The following is a 24,997-nucleotide window of genomic DNA, read 5'->3' on the forward strand; positions in this document are numbered from 1 at the left end:
CCCTCACCCCTTTATCTTTCCCCTTACTGGTTTTTCACCTGGAACCTACCGGCCTTCTCCTTCCCACCATCCCCCCATCTTCTTTATAGGGCCTCTGCCCCTTCCCCCTACAGTCCTGACGAAGGGTTCCGGCCTGAAACGTCGACGGATCTTTTCCACAGATGCTGCCCGACCTGCTGAGTTCCTCCAGCGTGTTGTGAGTGTTGCTTTGACCCCAGCACCTGCAGAGTATTTTGTGTTTACACACAAAATGTTGGAGGAACTTAGCAGGCCAGGCAGCCTACATGGAAATGAATGAACAGCCAACGTTTCAGGCTAAGGGTCTTCATCAGCATTGGAAAGAAAGGGGACAAAAAATCCTTGTCTTCCAGTCCTGAAGAATTGTCTCAACCCAAAATGTCGATCTGTTTATTCATTTCCATAGATGCTGCCTGATCTGCTGAGTACAACTTTGGACTGAGGGAGGGAATTGGAACATCCAAGAGTAGCCCCAATCTACAGCCAAGCACAGAGACAGCAGGTAACTACTGCACCTCTGTGCCTCCTCAGACTGAATAACATGCTGTCCCACCATGCACAACAAACTAAACGTGTGTTAACGCAGGAGCAATCGAACCATCGCCTTGCCTTTGTTCATTGTTAATGGGACATCTTGGTCCACACAGGGAAAATCTGTCTCATGTGATTGGAAGCCAGAACAACGATTCCCAAAGTCCAACACAACAAACTGCTGGAGGAACTCAGCATGTCGAGCAGGATCTGTGGAAGGAAAGGGACTGTTGACGTTTTGGGTCAAGACCCTTCATCTGGGCTGAGAGGGGAGAGGGGAGAGGGCTGGTATAAAGGAGAGGGGGGGGCATTATGGGACACAGGCCAGGGATGATGGGTGGATTTAGGAGGGGAGGGGGCTTTGAAAGATGATAGCTAGATTGAGCCTGTCACAACTAGAGAGTTTGAGCACACTCACAGGTGGGCAACTGGAAGGAATCAGCAATCAGCAATGAGTATGCACATAGAGCTAATTAGGGCTTCTTTGTGACTGCATTTAACCCCACTTCCTTTCATTTCAGTCTTGTCGAGGCTGTACTGAACCACAGCGATAGCACCCTCCCTGCTTACCTTAGTCCTCATCCTGGGAAAAAGACTACAGTTTCAATTTGTGCAGTAAAGGAGTGGAATTCATTTCGTATTAAGTTACAGATTCTGAGCCGCAGTGATGACTTTAGGTTTTAGTTTGAGAGTTTTTGTTGGCCTAGCGTTTATTATTTTCTGTTTGTTCTGCACAGTTGTTTGAACCACTCAATGGGCTTCAGTGTTTCCCACCCTGCAAATGGGCCATTGTCACACGTCTGTGTCAGACCCTGGCAAGGAAGGGGGAGGAGCTGCAGTGGGGAAGACATGATAGAGGGATGAAGACAAAAGAAAAGGAGGAAGGAGGAGTCAGGAGATGAGAGGGGAGGGGGAAGATGAATACAGAGGGTGGAGGAACACAATAATGATCAGTGAGGGAGGTGACAATGGGAAGCACTGCAGAGTGGGACCACGATCAGGTGGGGAGGGAGGAGATCTGCTGGGCAGCAGAGAGACGGAGCTAGGGGAAGAAGGACAGAATTGACTGATGGGAAGGATGGAGGGGTAGGTAGGAGGGGGAACACAGATAGGAAGACTGGAGGAGAGGGAGGAGGGGGAGAATGGTGGAGTGGTGAAGAAGGCAAGAGAGGAAGAGAGGGGAGTGGGGAGAGAGGGAGTGGGGGAGTGGGAGATGGGGGAGGGAGAGGGAAGGAAGAGGGGAGTGAGAAGAGAAAGGGAGAGGAGAGGGGGAGCAGAAGGGAAGAGGGAGGAGGAGAGAGGGAGGGGGAGGGAGGGAGATTGAGGGAGAGAGAAAGCTGGCATGTGAATCAGGGGGAGGAAGGGTTACCTGAAACTGGAAGTTTAATATTCATCCCAAGGGACTGTAGACCAAGCAGGTTGAATACCAACGTTCCTCATGGGCTATTTAGTCACACACTCAGTAGCCATTTTACTCGGTACACCTGTACACCTGCTTGTTCATGCAAATACCTAATCAGCCAATCATGTGGCAGCACCTCAATACACAGAAGCATGCAGACATGGTCAAGAGGCTCAGTTCCCGTTCAGACCAAACATCAGAATGGGGAAGAAATGTGATCCTAGTGACTTTCACTGTGGAATGATTGCTGATGATAGACAGGGTACTTTGAGTATCTGAGAAACTGCTGATCTTCTGGAGTTTTCGTACACAGCAGTCTTGAGAATTTAAGAGAATGGTGTGAAAAACCAAAAAAAAAATCATTGAGCAGAAACGGTTTGTAAGTGAGAGAGGTCAGAGAAAACGGCTGGAGCGGTTCAAGCTGACGGGAAGGTGAAAGTAACTCAAGTAACTAATGTGCTACTTGTCTGGAGGAAGATGACACCAGCAAACAACACACCAAAGGCAACATCCTCCAGAAGGGTCACAAAACTACTCCTTTCACTTCGTTTACGTCTTCTTTTTCTTTCAAATGTGGTTCTGCTACTGTTGGAGCCTGTGATTGATACATTGGCGGTGTGTTACCAGGCTGATTGAGTGATCTGGTGCTTTGCTGTCCCTGAGGGGTTCCATAGGGTTTTGAGCAAAGCGTACAGCCTCAGAGCCAGGAAGCCTGGAGGTGGGGTGTGAGCCCACAGTTGACTCCATTTCTCACTGAACTAGCCAATTAAAGTGCTGAGGAAAATTAAAATCATCAAGGAAAGAGGAGAAGGCGAGCGGGTAATCAGCACCGTTCACCAGCATCTCACTCGCTGCTCCCAGTGGAAGGTCCCTGCATTTGAATGGTCCCTCTCTCCCTCGATGCTGTTGGAGGGTGGTGCCAGAGCCCTGGGTCTTGGGCAGGGTTTGATCAATACGGTTTGCGGTCTGGGCTCTGTGGTTCACGTTATGATGTGTTTCCGGTTTCTGGTGGCTCCTTTTTGTGTTATTGTATTTTGGGTGATTTTGAATTGGGGCAGCCAGCAGATAATGAACACTAAGCTGAACTGAAAGTGTCTGGACTCAAGTGTTTTATATTCTGTGTTTATTTGTTCATTTTTTGCCGTTTGCATGATTTTTTTCTGCACATGGGGTGGGGGTTGATGATTTTCTTTGAACGGGTTCCATGGTGTTTCCTTGTTTTGTGGCTGTTTGTGGGAAGACAAATCTCAGGGTTTTATACTGCATTCATACTTTGATAATAACTGTACTTTGAATCTTTTTTACCACAGTGGCTTGCAGAAGAGCCTCTCTGAACCCACCACCTGTTAACCCTTGAAGTGGGTGGGCTACAGCAGCAGAAGACCATGAACACACACCCCGTGACCACTGTACTCGATACAAGAGGTACATAATAAAATGGCCAATGAGTAGATAGAGCTAGGGGAAGGACTGAAATGGCTGATGGGAAGAAGGACAGAAATGGCTGATGGGAAAGGTGGAAGGTGTGAGTGGGAGAGGAGAATAAAATAGAAGATCTGGAAAAAGTAAGAGAGTGGTGGGGAGGAAACCAGGGATGACAGTTACCTGAATTGGAAAACCGAACGTCCATCGAATAGGACCACAGTCCACCCAAAAGGACTACCAATGTACTTCATCTGATGTTTGGCCTTGTGCTCACTCAGCAACATTACTTATTAATTCTGCTTTTCACATAACGTCAGTATTGTCCAGTGTTACGACACATAGTTTCTTTATTATGGTGAAACTCACACCAAGAACAATAAATCCGAAGAACAGCTCACATCTAAATTCGACCAGCCTAGTAATGACAGTACAAGAGGTGCGCTGTACAGACATGCATGGCTCTGTAGGCCAATCAGAAGACACAGTTTAACATGCTATCAACCCTAACGTTACAGAGTTCATTCCTGAATCAGACATGTTGTATTCGCATGCCTTGCCCTTGTAGTGTTAGAGGCTGGTGAGGGACACGCAGGTGGCTCTGAGAAGAGTTTCTGAAGGGAAGAGATTGTCTGTAGGTTGTGTACATTGTCTAAGCAGAGTGTGGTTTGATTTCATTGACATGAGTTCTTTCTGCTTTTGCAGGAGAGAGGAAGGTCAGTAAACTCATGCAGTGTTTGACAAGGCAGGGGTGAGAGACAAGCTTCACTATCAGGGATACTCAGACCTAAAGGCCACTATGTGAGATGGCCTCTAATAAATCCGACAGGGAACTTCTTTTGCTTTACAGTTCCAGAGACTCAGGTTTGACACAAACCTCGGGTCCTGTCTGTGTGGAGACAGGTTCTCCCTGTGACCGCATCGATTTCCCCCAAATACCTCCCACGTCCCAAGGGAGGGGTAAATCAGCTTCTGTAAGTGAACCCTAGTGTAGGTTAGCGGGAAACAGGAATCAAAGGGATGTTAATGGATACGCGAGAGAAACATTGTTGAGGTGTAAAGGGAATGCTGGAGGAGCTCAGCAGGTCACGCAGCATCTATGGAAATGAATAAACAGTCTACAGGTCAGGATGAGATTCTTCATCAGGAAGGGCGAAGAAGTCAGACTAAGTAGGTGGGTGGAAGGGTGGGAGTACAAGCTGGCAGTTGATAAAGTGAGACCAGGTGAGAGAGGATGTGGTGGGTGGAAGGTGATAGATGGAAAGGTAAAGGGCTGAAGAAGAAGTCTGATAGGAGAGGAGTGTGGACTATGAGAAAGAGGAGACAGGTAGGTGAGGAGAAGGGGTTGGAGGAGATCCAGAATGGGGAGGGCGAGAAATTATCAGAATTTCGAGAAGTCAATGTTTACGCTGTCAAGGGGTTTCAGGATAAGCCCATGAGGGAGGAAGGAGGCGAATGAGATGGGGAAGGGGAGGTGAACAGGACTCTGTGGGGTGATCATTAAGTTACTAGAAGACACACAAAATGCTGGAGGAACTCAGCAAGCAAGGCAGCATCTATGGAAAAGAGTAGAATCGATGTTTCGGGATGACTCGTAACATTGACTGTTTACTCTTTTCCATAGATGCTGCCTGGCCTGCTGAGTTCCTCCAGCATTTGGTGTGTGTTGCATTTGCAGATTGCCTCTTGTTTGTGATTAAGTTACCTGACTTCAGTCGAGTTGTGGAACATGAATCCAAGGAAAGGAGCTCAAATCACACCTCATGCAGCTGAGGGATTTTTGGTGGCTGGTGCCAGCGCTTTAGAGTGGTTTACTTTCTGCTCATGTCTGTAGGGAGTTTGTATGTTCGCCCTGTGACCATGTGGTTTCCTCCAGGTGCTCTGGGTTCCTCCCACATTCCAAAGACACCCAGGTGAGGTCAAGCAGTGGTGGGCGTGTTATGTTGGTGCTGGGAGCACGGTGACACTTGCGGGCTCTCCCCAGTACAATGCTCGGACTGTGCTGGTCGTTGACACATTTCACTGTATGCTTTGATGTACATGTGACAGCTAAAGCTAATCTTTGAATTTTAAATTTAAAGGAAAAATCCAGTGAGTCATGTACCACAGGACTGTCTCTCTGAAGTTCTTTAAGGAAGGAACTCTACAAACCTTACCCATGGAATTATAGTTGCACCCATGTGACTGATTCCGGGCGAAAAGGATGGACAACAAACACGAGTATTGCCGGCAATAACTTTACCCTGGATGGTCCCAAGCCCTGCTGTGAAACGAGGCTTTGGGCTAGCAACACCATCCCGTAAATACCTGGAGCTACAGAAACACCAACAGAAGCTCCAAAGTCCTCATCCCTGGGAGAGGAAGGATACAGCAGGAAGATGGCCCAACACCTGGGAACAGCTTGAAAGACAGGACCAGGACACAGGACTTTGCTGAGCTGCTGTTGGTGGTCTAAGCCCCAGTGGAGGTGAAAGGGTTAAAATGCCAGTAACGTCCACATCCTACAAACGTATTAGTAAAGAGAGAGACTCGTGTGTACAGTACACCTACACAGGCCTGTTTGTATAATGTGACATCAAGGCAATAGAATTTCATGGACCGAAATATTTTAGAGCATTTATAGCCGTCAATAACCATTTGTACAGATTGAGGGATTGCCGTTTCTACAAATGGAATCCCAAAAAGTCCAATAGTTTTTATGAAGTTGTTAAATATGATGTTTATAACTCAATAAAACAGTTTCTCCTTGAACTTTGATACTTAGTCAAGCTGTCACAGAGTGCAAGCAGCTTCCATGATCTCACTGTGGCACGTGTCGAGAGTTGCCATTCTCACGGTGGTAGCTGCTGGGTTCCTCCTCGGGCTCCTCCTGTGCTCCAGCCCGCTTCCTCCTCCAGTCCTCCCTCCGGGAGCCGTTGACTTGGCTGGTCGCGCCGTAAGAGGTCTTCTTCTTTGCGCCAATGAAGGTGCTGTCATTGAGTTCCGTCTCCTCTGCCAGCTCGTCCTGATCTATAATCCCACACTTGTCCTCCTGCGTCTCTTCAGGGTCTGCCCAATCCTGCTTCTCCCCCGAGGCAAAGACCCCGTAGAAGATCACGCCGCTGAAATGGACGACTGAGGCAATCAGAAATACGTTCTGCCACTCCTGCCGAGTCTGGGGACACACAATGAACCAAGAAAGCTGAGTCTCAGCGCTAAAGACATCAGGGACAGGGGCAGGGAGAGATGGAGAGATAGATAGACAGACTTTATTAATCCCAAGGGAAATTGGGGAGGGAGAGGGGAGAGCCACTGTGTCATGGTGAACAGTGCCAGAAACCCAGGTACAATCACAACTTCCAGTGCTGAATGTGTGCAGTTTGCATCTGGTCCCTGTGACCGAGCAGATTTTCTGCTAAAGTTATACAGCTGAGAATGAGGCCCTTCGGCCCATCAAGTCCATGCCAGATTTCACATTCAGATTTATTTATCAGGTGTACATCGAAACGGACTATGAAACCCGTCATCTGCATTAACAACCAGCACACCTAGAAATGTGCAAGAACAGTACCGCCACCCATCCCAGTGCAGCATAGCGTAATCACCACGTTCAGCAGAACAACACGGAACACAACAATCAGCAAAGCAACAACAGCAAAACAAGCTGTTAAAGCAAAGATGCTGAGAGGAGGTTTACAGAGTGGGCATCAACAAGGCAAAGGGTCACTGTCTTTCTCCTAGGGCATAGATTAAAAATGAGGTACTGGAGGTGAATAGGAAATGCAAGAGAACACTTGAGAGAGAAGTCAGGAAGGTTGAAAGAAGGCATGAGGTTGCTCAAGCAGACAAGGTGAAGGGGAATCCCAAGGTCTCACGCATGGTGTGTGGCCTCCCCGGTGCAAGGGTCAGAGATGTCTCGGAGAGGCTGCAGGGCATTCTGAAAGGGGAGGGTGAGCAGCCAACTGTCGTGGTGCATGTAGGTACTAACGATATAGGAGGAATGTGGGATGAGGTCCTATAAACTGAATTTAGGGAGCTAGGAGATAAATTAAAGAGTAGGACCTCAAAGGTAATCATCTCAGGATTATTACCGGTGCCACGTGCTAGCCAGAGTTGGAATAGCAGGATAGCTGGAATGAATATGTTGCTTGAGCGGTGGGGCAGGAGGGAGGGTTTCAGATTATTGGGGCATTGGAACCGCTTCTGGGGGAGGTGGGATCAGTACCGTCCGGATGGTCTACATCTGGGCAGGGCCGGGCTCGATGTCCTAGGGAGATTGTTTGCTAGTGCTGTTGAGGAGGCTTTAAGCTAATATGGCAGGGGGATGGGAACCCACACAGAAGAGAAGAGGGAAGTGATGCAGAGACCAAAGCGAGAGTTAATGAAGAAAAAAGTATGAGTAGAGTGCATAAAAGTAAAAAGCAAAAATCGCATAGGTCACTAGATTCCAAAAGGACAATGAGTGTATGGGCACTTTATCTAAACGCCTGTGGTATTAGAAACAAGGTTAGTGAACCTGTGGCACAGATCAGTACCAAGGCACATGATTTAGTGGCCGTTACAGAAACCTGGTTGCAAGGTGGAGACGACTGGGAATTAAATATCCAAGGGTATCAGGTAATACGGAAAGATAGGCAGGAAGGCAGAAGAGGTCGAGTGGCGCTTTTGATTAGGGATGAGATCAGGGCGATTGTGAGATGATATAAGATCTATGGAGCAGAACGTTGAGTCCATCTGGGTAGAGATTAAGAATAGTAAAGGGAAAAAATCACTGGTGGGAGTTGTCTTTAGGCCACCTAATAAAAATATTGCAGTGGCAGAGGCGATTAACCAAGAAATAACTGGGGCTTGTAAGAACGGAACAGCAGTTGTCATGGGGGATTTTAACTTCCACATAGATTGGGTGAATCAGGTTGGTCAAGGAAGTCTTGATGCATTCGTGATGGCTTTCTTGAGCAGCATGTTAGTGAACCTACAAGGGAAAATGCTATCTTAGATCTAGTCCTGTGCAATGAGACAGGTAAGATTAACGATCTTGTAGTCAGGAATCCTCTTGAAAAGAGTGATCATAGTATGATCGAATTTCGCATTCAGATGGAGGATGAAATAGTTAGATCTAAAACTAGTGTATTATGCTTGAATAAGGGAGACTACAACAGGATGAGGGAGGAGATGACTAGTGTGGATTGGGAGCACAGGCTATTTGGTAGGACAGTTGAGGAACAGTGGAATACTTTCAAAGAGATTTTTCACAGTGCTCAAGAAAAGTATATTCCAGTCAAAAGTAAGGACAGTAAGTGTGGGGAGAGTCAACCTTGGAAAACTAAGGAAATGAAAGGTAGTATCAAATTAAAAGCTCGTGTGTACAAAGTCACAAAGAGTAGTGGGAGACTGGAGGATTGGGAAAACTTTAAAAAGCAACAAAGAACAACTAAACAAGAAATAAGGAAAGGGAAGATAAGAGTATGAAAGTAAATTAGCACAAAATATAAAAACAGATAGCAAAAGTTTTTATAAATATATAAAGCGGAAGAGAGTGGCTAAAGTCAATATAGGTCCCTTGGAAGATGAGAAGGGGAAATTGATATTGGGTGATAAGGAAATGGCCGAGGCTTTGAACAACTATTTTGTGTCGGTCATCACGGTCTAATATGCCAAAGAAGGATGTTATGGACGAAATGGGAGGTGAGGACCTCGATAAAATCACTGTCACTAAAGAGATAGTGATGAGTAAACTAGAGGGCCTGAAGGTAGATAAGTCCCCTGGTCCTGATGGGATGCACCCCAGGGTGCTGAGGGAACTGGCGGAGGTTATAGTAGACGTGTTGGTAATCATTTATCAAAACTCTCTAGACTCTGGGCAGGTCCTGGCAGATTGGAAGACAGCAAATGTCACGCCACTTTTTAAAAAAGGATGTAGGCAAAAGACAGGCAACCATAGGCCAGTTAGCTCAACATCTGTAGTCGGGAAAATGTTTGAAGCTGACATTAAGGAAGAAATAGCAACACGTTTAGAAAGGAGTGGTTCCATTAGACAGACGCAGCATGGATTCAGAAAGGGCAGGTCCTGTTTGACAAACTTACTGGAGTTCTTTGAGGACATAATGAGTGCAGTGGATAGAGGGGAACAGGTGGATGTCGTATACTTGGATTTCCAGAAGGCGCCGCACAAGAGACTTATGAATAAGATACGGATGCATGGAGTCGGAGGAAGTGTATTGGCATGGATAGTGGATTGGTTAACTGATAGAAGGCAGAGAGTTGGTATAAATAGGTGTTTCTCCGGTTGGCAGTCTGTGGTGAGTGGGGTGCCACAGGGGTCGGTGCTGGGCCCACAGCTGTTTGCCATTTACATTGATGATTTGGAAGAGGGAACTGAGTGTAGCGTAGCAAAATTTGCCGATGACATTAGACTGAGTGGAAAAGCAAATTATCCAGAGGATATGGAGAGTCTGCAGAGGGATATAGATAGGTTAAGTGAGTGGGCCAAGGTCTGGCAGATGGAATACAATGTTGGTAAATGCGAGATCATCCACTTTGGTAGGAATAATAGAAGAGCAGATTATTATTTAAATGGTGAAAGATTGCAGCATGCTGTTGTGCAGAGGGACTTAGGAATGCTTGTTCATGAATCGCAAAAAGTTGGCTTGCAGGTACAACAGGTTATTAAGAAGGCAAACGGAATGTTGGCCTTCATTGCTGGAGGGATTGAATTCAAGAGCAGGGAGGTTATGCTCCAACTATACAGGGTACTGGTGAGGCCGCAGCTGGAGTACTGTGTGCAGTTCTGGTCTCCATACTTGAGGAAGGATATACTGGCTTTGGAGGCAGTGCAGAGGAGGTTCACCAGGTTGATTCCAGGGGTGAAGGGGTTAACCTATGAGGAGAGATTGAGTTACCTGGGACTATACTCTCTGAAGTTCAGAAAAATGAGAGGGGATCTTATAGAAACATACAAGATTTTGAAAGGGATAGATAAGATAGAAGTAGGAAAGTTGTTTCCATTGGTAGGTGAGACTAGAACTAGGGGACAGATTCAGGGGAGAAGATTTAGGACAGAAACGAGGAGAAACTGTTTTTCCCAGAGAGTGGTGAATCTGTGGAATTCTCTGCCCAGGGAAGCAGTTGAGGCTTCTTCACTAAATATATTTAAGAAACAGTTAGATAGATTTTTGCATAGTAAGGGAATTAAGGATTATCGGGAAAAGGCAGGTAGATGGAGCTGAGTTTACGGACAGATCAGCCATGATCTTACTGAATGGTGGGGCAGGCTCGATGGGCCGGATGGCCTACTCCTGCTCCTATATCTTGTGTTCTTTTGTGTTCTTGTGAGATGGTGGAAATCGTAAATGGATTCTTTGCATCTGTATTTACTCGAGAGATGGAGACAGAGTCTATAGAAGTGAGGCAAAGCGGCAACAACTTCATGGACTCTTTACAGGTTATACAGGAGGAGGTGTTTGTTGTCCTGAGGCAAATCAGAGTGGATAAATCCCTAAGGTCTGTCAATGTGTTCCCCCGGACCCTGTGGGAGACAAGTGCAGAAATTATAAGGGCCCTAGCAGTTATATTTTAAAAATCCTTAGCAATGGGTGAGGTGCTGGAGGATTGGAGGGTAGCTACTGTTGTTCTGTTGTTTAAGAAAGTCTTTAAGAATAAGCCAGGAAATTATAGGCCGGTGAGCCTGATATCAGGAGTGGGAAAGTTATTAGAAGGTATTCTAAGGGACCGGATATATACGTAATTGGATAGACAGGCACTGATTAGGGATAGTCAACATGGCTTCATACATGGTAGGTCATAACTAACCAATCTTATAGAGTTTTTCAAGGAAGTTACCAGGAAAGTGGACGAAGACAAGGCAGTGGATGTTGTCTACGTGGACCTTAGCAGGGCATTCGACAAGGTCATGCATGAGAGCCTGGTGAAGATGGTTCAGTCGCTCTGCGTTCAGGATGAGGTAGAAAATTGGATTAGACATTGGCTTCATGGGAGAAACTAGGCAGTGGGTGTAGATGGTTGCCTCACTGACTGGAGGCCTGTGACTAGTGGAATGTTGCACAGATCAGTGCTGGGTCCGCTGTTGTTTTGCATCCTTACCAATGACCAGGATGATCATTGGATCAACAAATTTGATTTGGGGCGTAGTGGACAGTGAAGAAGACTATCAAAGCTTGCAGTGGGATTTATATCGGCTGGGAAAACAGGCTCAAAATGGCAGATGGAAGTTAATGCAAGGCAAGCAGAATACTCCAGCACAGAAACAGGCTCTTCGGCCCACTTAGTCTGTGCCATACTATTATTCTGCCTAATCCTACTGACCTGCACCTAGTCAATGTCCTCCAAACCCCTCCCATCCATTACCTATCCAAATTTCTCTTAAATTTTTTAATCTAACCTGCATCCACCACTTCTACTGGCAGCTCACTCCACACTCTCACCACCCTCTGAGTGAAGTTGTTCCCCCTCATGTTCCCCTTAAACATTTCACCTTTCACCCTTAACCCATGACCTCTAGTTGTAGTCCCACCCAACCTCAGTGGAAAAAGCCTGCTCGCATTTACCCTATCTATACCCTCATAATTTTGTGTGCCACTGTCAAATCTTCCCTCATTCCCTATGCTCCAGGGAATAAAGTCCTAATATATGTAAACTTTCCCTAAAACGTGTCCTCAAGTCCTGGCAACATTTTTGCAAATTTTCTCTGCACTCTTTCAATCTTATTGGCATTTTTTTTCTGTAGGTAGGTGAACAGAAATGTACACAATGCTCCAAATTAGGCCTCGCCAACATCTTACACATCTTCAACATTACAACCCGACTCCTGTACTCTAATTTATGGAGGCCCTTCTATCAGATTTAATCTGCAATATTTTTTGAATCTCCTCTCCAGATCAGCAAACTTCCTCATTTTTAGGCAGAGATGTAATTTCTCCTTTGCTCGTCACTCTTGGCTGCACCGCAGTCCACATTCAGGCAATGTTTTCCTAACTCTACAACCCAGCTGGTGAACCTATCCCTTCTGATCTTCCTTGGTTGCTATGGCTTCATATTTGTTTCCATTGGTTCCCACCCTCTCAGCCATCCACTCCATCAAAATCCCTGAACATCTCTCCCTTAACCTTCTCTCTCAAAAACCTTGGCTTTTTCACCATGTTACAGAACTCCCTCACTCCTACAGCAGTCCCTAATGAATCATTTTTTCTATCTTCTTTAACGGGCTTGGGTTTGATTTCATTTGGGGTTTGGGGTTTGATGTTCTTGTTGCTGGTTGGCTCAATCTGTTAGTTTTTTGTGTGAGGGAGGGGGTTGGATTTGAGGTTTGACCTTCTGTTGTCAGTTGGCTCGGTCTGTTAGTTTTTTGTGTGAGGGAGGGGGTGTTTTGGTTCTTGGTTCTTGATCCTCCAAAATATTCTGCATGGAATTTAAATTGGAGGTGGCGGAGGGTGGGCTTAAGAAGGAGATTTTTGAAGCAGAAAAGCTGCCTTAAATTTAATTGGGTTTGGTTGTGTGACCGTGGATGGATGAAGATTATTCCATTCTTTAATTGTGTGGGGGATTGTGTGATGAATTGCTGTACACATCTGACTTGGTAGTCAGTATTTCAAATTGAGTTGAGTGCCCTTGTCTGCTCCTAATAGGTTTGGGTTTGATGTGGGATTGGTAGTCTATGCTGAGCTGACCATTTAACATTTTGTAAAAACAGGTCAGGCGGTGTGCTTCACATCTATCTTGGAGAGAGTTCCACTTTAATGAATTTAAAAGTTGAGTAACACTCGCTTCTCTCTACTAGGTATTTGTGACAAATTGGTCAGCCAGTCTTTGGACTCGCTCCATGGAAGTAGTGTTTTTGTTTGTGTATGGGTCCCATGCAGCAACTGCATATTCCAAATGTGGCCTAACAATGGTGAGGTACAACTTCTCCTTAACTGAAGCTGAACAATGATGAAAATGCATCTCAAAAAATTTAGGACTGCTGTTGCATGATGCGTATGACTATTCCAGCGCAGATCATTCTGGATTTTGATACCAAGATACTCGATATGTTTGGTTTCTTCAAGGGTGACACCTAGGATTTTATATGATGTTTTACCTGGTTTTCTCTTCCTGCAGACATGCATGGTTTCACATTTGGGAGGATTGAACTGCATGCCCCATTGTTGAGACCACTCAACCATACTATCAAGATCTTTTTGGAGAGCATCTTCATCATCAGTTGGCTTAATTGGCCGGTATATCAAACAATCATCAGCAAAAAGTCTGGTGGTGCTTGTGACTTTTTCATGGATGTCATTAATATAAAGTAAAAACAAATGTGGGCCCAGCACTGTGCCCTGGGGTGTACCACTTAACAATGGACGCCATTTAGAACATTTTCCATTCACGTACACACGCTGAAGACGTTTTGTCAAGAAACTGGAAATCCATCTTTTAGTATTGGAGCAAACACCGTAGAAGTTGAGCTTCCTAAGTAATCTTTGGTGGGGAATAACACCAAATACTTTGGAGAAGTCGAGCACTACTAAATCATCAGTGACATTGTTATCAAAATTCTTGGCCAGGTCATTAATTGTCAGGATAAGCTGAGACTCGCATGATCTATGCTTCCTAAAAGCATTTTGGTTGTCAGCAAGAATATTGTGTTTGCTAAAATACCTCATCAGATTGCTGTCAATTATATGCTCCAAGAGTTTACAGCAAGTGCCTGTTAAAGAAATAGTACGATAATTTGCTGGGTTGGTGGTTGGACCCTTCTTAAAGAGAGGAGTGATGTTTGCCTTTCTCCAATCCAGGGTTTGGATTTGGGGTTTGATGTTCTGTTGTCAGTTGGCCCGATCTGTTAGTTTTTTGTGTGAGGAGGAGTTTTGGATTTGAGGTTTGATCTTCTGTTGTCAGTTGGCTTGATCTGTTAGTTTTTTGTGTGAGGAGGGGTTTTGGATTTGAGGTTTGATCTTCTGTTGTCAGTTGGCTCGATCTGTTAGGTTTTTTTGTGAGGGAAAGGTTGCATTTGAGGTTTGACCATCTGTTGTCAGTTGGCTCGATCTGTTAGTTTTTTGTGTGAGGGAGGGGGTTGGATTTGGAGTTTGATCTCTGTTGTCGGTTGGCTCGATCTGTTAGTTTTTTGTGTGAGGGAGAGGTTGGACTTGGAGTTTGATCTTCTGTTGTCAGTTGGCTTGATCTATTAGTTTTTTGTGTGAGGGAGGGGGTTTAGATTTGAGGTTTGATCTTCTGTTGTCAGTTGTTTCAATCTGTTAGTTTTTTGTGTGGGAGGGGGTTGGATTTGGGGTTTGATGTTCTTGTTGTCGGTTGGCTCGATCTGTTAGTTTTTATGTGTGATGGAGGGGGCTTTTGCGAGATGTGTTTTTGGTGTTTTTCTTTGAATGCCTTCCACGGTTTTTCATTGTTTCATGGCATTTTCGAGAAGACAAATCTCAGAGTTGTATACTGCACACATATTTTGATTAAAAAATGAACCTTTGGACCTTTGAACCATAAGACAATAGGACATAGGAACAGAAAAGTCTGCTCCTCCATGGCTGATCTATCAACCCCTCCCCCTCCCAACCCCATTGTCCTCCCTTTTCTCCATAACCTTTAACACCCTTACTAATCAAGAACCTATCAACCTCTGCTTTAAATATACTCATTGACTTGACTTGCACGTCCATCTGTGGCAATGAATTTCACAGATTCACCACTCTCTGGCTAAAGAAATTCCTCCTCATCTCTGTTCCAAAGAGGTGTCCTATTCTGAGGCTATGCTCTCTGGTCCTCTCTTCTGAACATGTTGGTGTCCAGGTGAAGGTAGTTGATGATGAGTTTGATTGTACCTTGTGTATTGTCATTGCTCCAACAATCAGCGGGCAGATCATTCCTGACAGGGTTCCCACGCCGTTTGATATTCCCATTAGAATGCTGGCATAGCGAGGAGCAATGTCCAGGTGGTTTACGTTGAATCCTGAGGTCAACAACAAAAGCAGATTATCCCAATGAGGAGGTCTGGAACTTGCAAACCTTCCACTGTAACCTAAAGATGGTACTCAAGGTTTAGCCTACTGCCTTTGGCAGAGAACATAGAACATCAAACATTATGTTTTATAAGGTTTTATAAGGCGTTGGTCAGACCACACTCAGAGTACTGTGAGCAGTTTTGGGCCCCTTATCTAAGAAAGGATGTGCTGGCGTTGGAGAGGGACCAGAGGAGGTTCACAGCAATTATCCCAGTAATGAATGAGTTAACTATGAGGCACATTAGATGGCTCTGTGCCTGTACTCACAAGGGTTTAGAAGAATGAGGGGGAGATCTAATTGAAACCTATCGAATATTGTAAGGCCTAGATAGAGTGGATGTGAAGAGGATGTTTCCTGGGGTGGGGGAGTCTTGGAGCAATGGACAGCCTCAGCACAGAAGCATATTCCTTTACAACAGAGATGAGCTGGAATTTCTTTAGCCGCAGAGTGGTGAATCTGTAGAATTCAGTGCCATAGGCAGATGTAGAGGTCAAGTCATTAGGTATATTTAAGGCAGAGGTTGATAGTTTCTTGATTAGTCAAGGCATCAAAAGATATGGGAAGAAGGCAAGAAAATGGGGTTGAGAGGGGTATTTGATCAGCTGTGATGAAATGACCTAAATCTGTTCCTATGTCTTATGGTCTATTCCAGCACAGTACAGGCTTCAACCTACATAGTGCTGCCAGACCCTTAACCCACTCCAAAACAAATCTAGCCCTTCCATTGTACATCTATTATCTATGTGCCTATCTAAGAGTGTCTCTAATGTATCTGACTCTATCACCACCCTCGTCAGTGTGTCGCAGGCACCTGCCACACCCTGCGTAAAACCTTCTTTTAAACTTTCCCTCTCTCACCTTAAAGCTATACCTCTGATATGTCCACCCTTGGAAAAAGACTGACTGTGTATAAGACCATGAGACATCGGAGCAGAATTAAGCTACTCAGCCCATCGAATCTGCTCCACCATTCCATCATGGCCAGTCTATTTCCCTCTCAACCTCATTCTCCTGCCTTCTCCCCATAACCTTTGATACCCTGGCTAATCAAGAACCTCTCAACCTCCGCGTTAAATATACCCGATGACTTGGCCTCCACAGCCGTGTGGGTTAATGAATTCCACAGATTCCCCACTGTTGGCTGAAGAAATTCCTCCTCTTCTCTGCTCTAAAGGGACACCCTTCTATTCTGGGGCTGTGCCCTCTGGTCTTTGACTCCCACACTAGAGGAAACATTCTCTCCACATCCACTCTGTCTAAGCTTTTCAACATTTGATTGGTTTCAATGAGATCTCCTCTCATTCTTCTAAAATCCAATGACTACAGTCCCAGAGCCATCAACTACTCCTCATACATTAGGCCTTTCAGTCCTGGGATTGTCCTCGTGAATCTCTTCTCGACCCTCTACAAAGCAACTGATCCTTTCTTAGATAAGGGACCCAAAACTGCTCCCGATACTCCAGGTGCAGTCTGACCAACACCTCATAAAGCATTAGCATTACAATCCCGGGGAAATAAATTGCAAATTAGTTTTGAGAGTTTGATCGGCCTCTGTTCCACCCTTCCTAAAGCAAGTAATTCTTCCCTCACAAGAGAACTGGATAACACACCCGAGCTGAACTACTGATGGGGACCAGGAAGAGGTTTGCAAAGGGAGATGTGCACCAAGTTAAGGATAGTAACTCGCTGCATTGATTTATCCTACAACCGTCAGGTTCTTGAACCAAACTGCAAGACCCTACACCTATCTCAGCAACAGCAGGACACTACGAACCACCTCTTGCACTACCATGGACTTGTGTCAGATTGTGTCTTTAGAACGTAGAATAGTACAGCACAGGAACAGGCCATTCGGCCCATAATGTCATGCTGAACTGATTAAGCTAATAGAAATTAATCAAACTAATCTCTTCTACCTGCACATGGTCCATATCCCTCCATTCTTTGCTTAATTATTTGCCTGTCCATGAGCGTCTTGAACACCACTGTCATATCTGCTACCACCACACTCCGTGTAGAAAATCCAGCCCTGCACGTCTCTTTCCATCTTTCCCCCCTCACTTTAAATTCACGTCCTCTGATATTAGACATTTTAACCATGGGAACATGATACTGTCTGTCCACTCTATGCCTCTAATAATTTTACAAATCTCTATCAGGTCTCCCTTCAGTCTCTGCTGCTCGAGCGAAAAAGGGGTGACACGGTATTGCAGCGGTTAGTGCAGCGTATCACAGCTCTGGTCACCTGCGTTCAGTTCTTCCCATGACCATGTGCGTTTCCTCTGGGTGCCCCAGTTTCCTCCCACAGTCCAAAGACATACGGGTTAGTAGGTTAATTGGTCATGTGTGTAATTGAGAAGCACGGACTCGTTGGGCCAGAAGGGCCTGGTACTGTGTGGATCTCTAAATAAATAAATATAAAGATAGATATCTAGTCCTGATGGCCTCAGACCAAAACGTTGACTGTTCATTGCAACACTCACAACACGCTGGAGGAACTCAGCAGGTCGGGCAGCATCTGTGGAAACGATCAGTCGACATTTCGGGCCGGAACCCTTCGTCAGGACTGTAGAGGGAAAGGGCAGAGGCCCTATAAAGAAGGTGGGAAGGAGAAGGCTGGTAGGTTCCAGGTGAAAAACCAGTAAGGGGAAAGATAAAGGGGTGGGGGAGGGGAGGCAGGGATGTGATAGGCAGGAAAGGTGAAGAAGGAATAGGGGAAAACACAATGGGTAGTAGAAGGAGGCGGAACCATGAGAAAGGTGATAGGCAGCTGGGAGAGGGGGCAGAGTGACATAGGGATAGGGGAAGGGAGGGGGAAGGAATTACCGGAAGTTGGAGAATTCTATGTTCATTCCAAGGGGCTGGAGACTACCTAGATGGTATATGAGGTGTTGCTCCTCCAACCTGAGTTTAGCCTCATCATGGCAGTAGAGGAGGCCATGTATGGACATATCTGAATGGGAGTGGGAAGCAGAGTTGAAGTGGGTGGCTACTAGGAGATCCTGTCTGTTTTGGCGGACGGAGCGGAGGTGCTCGACGAAGCGGTCCCCCAATCTGCGTCGGGTTTCACCGATCTAGAGGAGGCCGCATCGGGAGCACCGGATGCAATAGATGACCCCAACAGACTCACAAGTGAAGTGTTGCCTCACCTGGAAGGACTGTTTGGGGCCCTGAATGGTGGCAAGAGAGGAGGTGTAGGGACAGGTGTAGCACTTGCGCTTACAGGGATAAGTGTCAGGTGGGAGATCCGTGGGGAGGATCATCTATTGCATCCGGTGCTCCCGGTGCGGCCTCCTCTACATCGGTGAAACCCGACGCAGGTTGCGGGACCGCTTCGTTGAGCACCTCCGCTCCATCCGCCAAAACAGACAGGATCTCCCAGTAGCCACCCACTTCAACTCTGCTATGTCCATACATGGCTTCCTCTACTGCCATGATGAGGCTAAACTCAGGTTGGAGGAGCAACACCTCATATACCGTCTGGGTAGTCTCCAGCCCCTTGGAATGAACATAGAATTCTCCAACTTCCGGTAATTCCCTCCCCCTCCCTTCCTCTATCCCTATGTCACTCTGCCCCCTCCCCCAGCTGCCTATCACCTCCCTCATGGTTCCGCCTCCTTCTACTACCCATTGTGTTTTCCCCTATTCTTTCTTCACCTTTCCTGCCTATCACCTCCCTGCTTCCCCTCCTCCACCCCTTTATCTTTCCCCTTACTGGTTTTTCACCTGGAACCTACCAGCCTTCTCCTTCCCACCTTCTTTATAGGGCCTCTGCCCCCTCCCACTACAGTCCTGTCGAAGGGTTCCGGCCCGAAACGTCGACTGATCGTTTCCACGGATGCTGCCCGACCTGCTGAGTTCCTCCAGCGTGTTATGAGTGTTGCTTTGACCCCAGCATCTGCAGAATCTCTTGTGTTTTAGATAGCTAGAAAAATAATTAAATAAATACTTAAATCAATCAACCAATGAATAAATCTATACAATAAAATAAAATAAACAAGCCAGCTTTGTAAAATTTCGAAACCCCTTTGTTTTCATTTGCTCTAGGGTCTTGCTTTTTGCAGAATGTACTGTTTCACTGTATGGCCATTTCTGTTGTGTGTGTGGTCCATACTGACATGCCTGTGATACCGCTGTAAGTTTCTCCCAGTCCCTGTCCCTCACCATAGCTGTGCATATGGCAATAATCTCACTTGACTTGGTTTAGGGGGAGACCATTGGAACCTGAAGCAACTAACCTGAAATTGCAAATCCACTGAATCCAACAGCAAGCACCAGGAACGAAATTGCAACCTCTCTGGTTTGGGAGTAACCGACAATCAGTAGTAGGGTGGCTTCCATGCCAAAACCTGGAGCAGAGAAAACATTACGTTAGCCATGTGAATCCGAATCCAAATCTGGTTTATTACCACTGACGCAGAACATAGAGCATAGAACAGCACAGCCAGTACAGGCCGTTCAGCCCACAGTGTTGTGCCAACCACTCACCCTGCTCCAAGATCAACCTAACCCTCCCCTCCCACATAGCCATCCAGTTTTCTATCATCAGTCTAGGGGTCTCTTGAATGTCCCTGATATATCTGCCTCTACCATCGTCCCTGGCATTCCACACACCCACCACTCTCTGTGTGAAAAACCTACCTCTAATTTCCCCCCATACTTCCCTCGAATCACCTTGTATGAGCCGTTTCCACCCTGGGAAAAAGTCTCTGACTGCCCACTGTATCTGTGCCTCTCATCATCTTGTACACCTCTATCAAGTCATGTCTCATCCTCCTTCACTTCAAAGAGAAAAGCCCGGGCTCACTCAACCTATCCTCAGAAAACATGCTCTCTAATCCAGGCAGCATCCTGGTAAATCTCCTCTGCACCCTCTCTAAAGCTTCCACATCCTCCTTGTAATGAGACAAACAGAACTGAACACAATACTCCGAATGTGGTCTAAGCAGGGTCTCACAGAGCTGCAACATTACCTCACGGCTGTTGAACTCATTCCTCCGACTAATGAAGGCTAACATCCCATACACCTTAAGCACCCTGTCAACATCATCCAGCGGAGACTGGGGCAAGATCTTCCTGTGCCTGCTTGTATTTTCATACCATCGCCTATATACACTGGCCACTCTATTAGGTACACATGTACACTGTTCATTATTGCAAATTTCTACTCAGCCAATCAACTTAATGAATAAAAAGTATGTCAGATATACGAGAGGTTCTGTTGTTGTTCAGATCAAATATCAGCATGGGAAGGAATGTGATCCAAGTGACTTTGGCCAAGGAATGGTGCCAGGCAGCATGGCTTGAGTATCTCACAAACTGGCAATCCCTTGGGACGTTTGCTCAAAAGAGTCTCTAGAGTTTACAGAGAGTGGTGTGAAAACTAAAACCATCCGGTGAGCAGCAATCTGTGTGTGAAAATACATTGTTAATGAGAGAGGGGTCAGAGAAGAACGGCCAGACTAGTTCAAGCTCAAATAATCACGCGTTACAACAGTGGTGTGCAGAAGAGCATCTACTACTACTACTACTACTGCATCGACTCAGGCCGAGGGGGCCGGCGTCGGGCACGATGACGGACCCTCCACTTCTCCCTCTCCCTCATCAGTGTGTTCAGTTCATCTACATTAGCCACACCGCTGTCTTCTAGGAGCATGTTGACCATAGTCTTGGGAGGGCGCCCAGGGTTCATCCTCCAGTGCTTGGGCTCCCATATGATGACTAGGCTGGCAGGTAGCTCGGAGTGGCGTAGACAGTGCCCCGCTAGTTGCAGTCTTCTCGCCTGGGTTTTAGTGGTGAGCATCGGTAGGTAGAAGAGCATCTCTGAATGCACAACATGTCGAAGCTTGAAGTGGACAGGCTACAGCAGCAGAAGACCACGAACAGACACTCACTAATACAGGAGATACCTAATAAAGTGACTACTGAGTGTATGGTTTGATATTTCGATGCACATGTGACAAATAAAGCCTATCTATATTTTCAGCAGGGATGAGAACAGGATAAAGGGACACAATGATGTAAAGGTCAGCTCTCTCAGCTTCACACTGCCAGTGGTTGCCATGGAGAAGTGGATGTGGTCATTGTCTCGTTAGAAGACTCGACAAGTTCCCTGTCTCACCAATTGTTACAAGCACTGGAGAGAGTCCCGGCGGGCAAACCATCAGGGAGAGAGTTACACAAAAGCTTCACAGCTGCCCCAACATCTGCAGGAGCTTGGTTGGTGGAAGGGAAGGGTCAGATGACTGAGGTCACGGGGTCAGATAGGTGACTCTGTAGGTGTCAGTGGGCAGGTATGAAGAAAATAGTACCTCTTGATGAGAGGATTAAACCCAGGGCCTTGAGTTAAAAACCGAATCAGAAGTAGGCCATTCCTTGATCTAGCCTCAATGTACAATAAGACTATGGTTTAATCTTTCATCTCAGAGCCACTCTCCTGAATTAACTTGGATGGTGATGAATATAGTATTAAAAGATATGCTTTACCTAGAAAGATAAGCAAGATAGTAAAGGTGGAGGAGTCCTATGTACAAAAGAGAGAATTTAAACATGAGGTTGCTTCTAACAGGAGATGAATCGAGACTTAGTGAAGATATCTGGGTGAGAATCGAAAGCTATAAGGATAAAGGAGTAACATTAGACCCCCTAATGCTGACAGTGATTTTAATAAACAACTCTATCAGAATATTAGAAAAGCAAGTTCTCAGGATGATGTTATAGTAACGAGTGATTTTAATTTCCCAAATATTGAGAAAGAGAATGGACTACAGGAAAGTGAAGCAACACACATCAAAGTTGCTGGTGAACGCAGCAGGCCAGGCAGCATCTCTAGGAAGAGGTACAGTCGATGTTTTGGGCCGAGTCCCTTCGTCAGGACTAACTGAAAGAAGGAAAGTGAATTCATTAAGTTATTGAATACAGTAATTTTTTTTATGGGCATGTGGCCAAGTGCTTAAGGCATTCGACTAGCGATCTGAAGATCGTGAGTTCGAGCCCCAGCCAAGGCAGCGTGTTGTGTCTTTAAGCAAGGCACTTAATCACACATTGCTCTGCGACAACACTGGTGCCAAACTGTATGGGTCCTAATGCCCTTCCCTTGGACAACATCGGTCTCGTGGAGAGGGGATACTTGCAGCATGGGCAACTGCTGGTCTTCCATACAACCTTGCCCAGGCCTGCACCCTGGAGAGTGAAGACTTTCCAGGCACAGATCCATGGTCTCGCAAGACTAACGGATGCCTTTAAATTGTTTTTTTTTAACTGAGTATGTTGATGCACCAATGGGAGGGGAGGCCTGTCTAGATTTGTTATTCTGTAACAATCAGGATAGAATTTTGAGTACGGAAGTTGTTGAGCCTTCAGGAACAAATGCTCGTAACATTGTTAGTCTTGAAGTTTTTTGGGAGAGTAAAGGAAAGGAAAGTTACGTGGCATCCGGAGTTTCTTCGGTTAGCGGATGATTTCCCTCTATGCCTCTCTGACGTCGTGGGGAACCGCGTACGAGGCAAGTTGCTACAGTGGTTTGCCATTGCCTTCTGCTGGGTGAGCTTCCAAAGAGATCACCAGCTCATAACCCAGCACGGATGGAAAGCGTGCAGGGGAGCCGGCTGGATTCGAACTCGGGACCTTCCGTGCCGAAGTCCGGCGCTGATGCCACTACGCCACATCAGAAAAAAACCAAAGTCATTAAATTGAATTTCAGAAAAGTAACATTTGTGCAGATATGGCAAGGACTTCAGAAGGTAAGCTGGAAGGAACTGCTTGAGATTGAGTCAGCTGAGGAAGAATGCGATCATTTGAAGAGGTAGTATACAAAGTGCAGGAAATGTTCATACCCAAGGTCGGGAGAAACAATAAAAACAATAGATCAACTAAATGGATGAATAAAGATACATGTTGAAAGTTATTAAAGACAGCTATATAAGGAATAGAGGAAAATAGTAATGATATTAACTACAGGGCATATGAAAATATGAGAGCTAGTCAAGAGGGAAATTCAGATTGCCAAAAGGAAGGTTGGGAAGGATATTGCTGATAATGCCAAGATTGACCCTAAGAGAGTTTTTCAATACTTTAGTAGTAAAAGAAAAGTCAAGGAAGAAGTTAATTAGAAATAATAGTAGGGTGATAACTTATGCAGAGAAGGACATAATGGATACTCTTAACTCATATTTTGTTAGTATCCTCCTGCGAAAATGTTAGCAATATGCCCATAAGTGTAGAGAAAAATAAGGTAGTTTTAAGTGACTTAGAGATTGTAGAAAGTGAGGTTCTGCTGAAAAGGCTGGAAGTTAATAAATTTCCAGGGCCAGACAACATATATCCAAGGGTACTTAAAGATGTTTGTGATTATATAAACAACCCCCTAACATGTATTTTCAAAAGTCATTGAAAACGAGTGAAATCCCAAAGGACTGGAAATGGGCTAATGTTGTCCCAGTATATAAGAAGGGTGACTGCACTGACCCTGGTAACTATAGACCAGTAAGCTTAATGTGTATCGTAGGTAAGATAATGGAAACATTCATAAAGAATGAGGTGGGATCAGCTGATAAGAACAGGCATGTTAGCAGAAAGCCATCATGGGTTCAGACAGGTGAAATCATGTTTTACTTATATAATGGAGTTCTATGAAGAGACAACTAAAATTTATGATAACAATAGAGCAGCTGGTATCATTTACATGGACTTTCAGAAGCCTTTTGACAAGGTACCCCACAAGAGATTAATAATCAAATTACAGGAGGTAGAGATTCAGAGTAAGATGTGCGAATGAGTGCAGAATTACCACAAAAAAAAAAGAAAACAAGTTATGGTGAGAGCAGCTTTTTCACATCTAGAAGATATTAAAAGTGGGGCTCCACAGGGATCAGTTTTGGGGCCTCTGCTGTTTTTAATTTACATTAATGACTTGGATAAGCACAACAAATAACTAGAAAAGTTTGCCAATGACACAAAATTAGGGGGATGAGCCAATAACATTCAGGCAGCAGAATCAATACAGTTACAGCTGAACAAAATCCAGATGTGGCCAAGTAAATGGCAGATGAAGTTTAACATAAGTAAACATATAGGAAGTAGAAATATTAGATATAAATGTACAATGGGGGGGGGGGGTCTTGAGTTAGAAAGCGCACTCTATGAGAAGATTTGGCTGTCCTGGTAGACTCTTCACTATCAGCATCTAGACAATGCACAACAGTGATTAGGAAGTCTAATAGAATGTTAAAACACATAGAAACATGAAGACCTACAGGACAATGCAGGTTCTTTGGCCCACAATGCTGTGCTAAACACGTTGGGCTATAGAATGCGTTCAGTGGAGTTCAGGTCAGGAGACGTTCTCCTTAAGCTGTATAACGCACTTGTGAGGCCACACCTCGAGTACTGTGTACAGTTTTGGTCTCCATAGTTTGAGCGGGATGTGAATGCACTGGAGAAAGTGGAGAAACTAGATTCATTCCAGGTCTGCAGGGTATGAGCCATGACAAAAGATTAAAAGAATTCTTGTTAGCCGAAGTAGATTAGAATGAGAGGAGACATGGTAGAAGTGTTCAAAATCATTAGGGGTGGATGCCAGCTGCTACTTAAAAATTAACCCATCAACAAGGACACAGGGCCATGGATACAGAC

At 45.4% G+C, this 24,997-nt stretch overlaps 1 protein-coding gene across 1 annotated transcript in view; it reads right to left on the reverse strand.

The window, feature by feature from the left end:
- Positions 1–6,151: 6,151 nt before the first annotated feature.
- slc17a8 (solute carrier family 17 member 8) overlaps positions 6,152–24,997 on the reverse strand; it is an 89,427-nt gene continuing 70,581 nt past the window's right edge. Inside the window, exons 10-12 of the mRNA XM_063057602.1 lie at positions 19,603–19,713; positions 15,184–15,311; positions 6,152–6,527 (exon numbers count right to left, since the gene is read on the reverse strand). Of these exons, the coding sequence (XP_062913672.1) occupies positions 6,174–6,527; positions 15,184–15,311; positions 19,603–19,713 (593 nt within the window). The 3' untranslated portion in view covers positions 6,152–6,173. The remainder of the gene's footprint in view (positions 6,528–15,183; positions 15,312–19,602; positions 19,714–24,997) is intronic.

Source organism: Mobula hypostoma, chromosome 9 (genome assembly GCF_963921235.1).
Source record: "Mobula hypostoma chromosome 9, sMobHyp1.1, whole genome shotgun sequence".
Lineage (NCBI taxonomy): Eukaryota > Metazoa > Chordata > Chondrichthyes > Myliobatiformes > Myliobatidae > Mobula > Mobula hypostoma.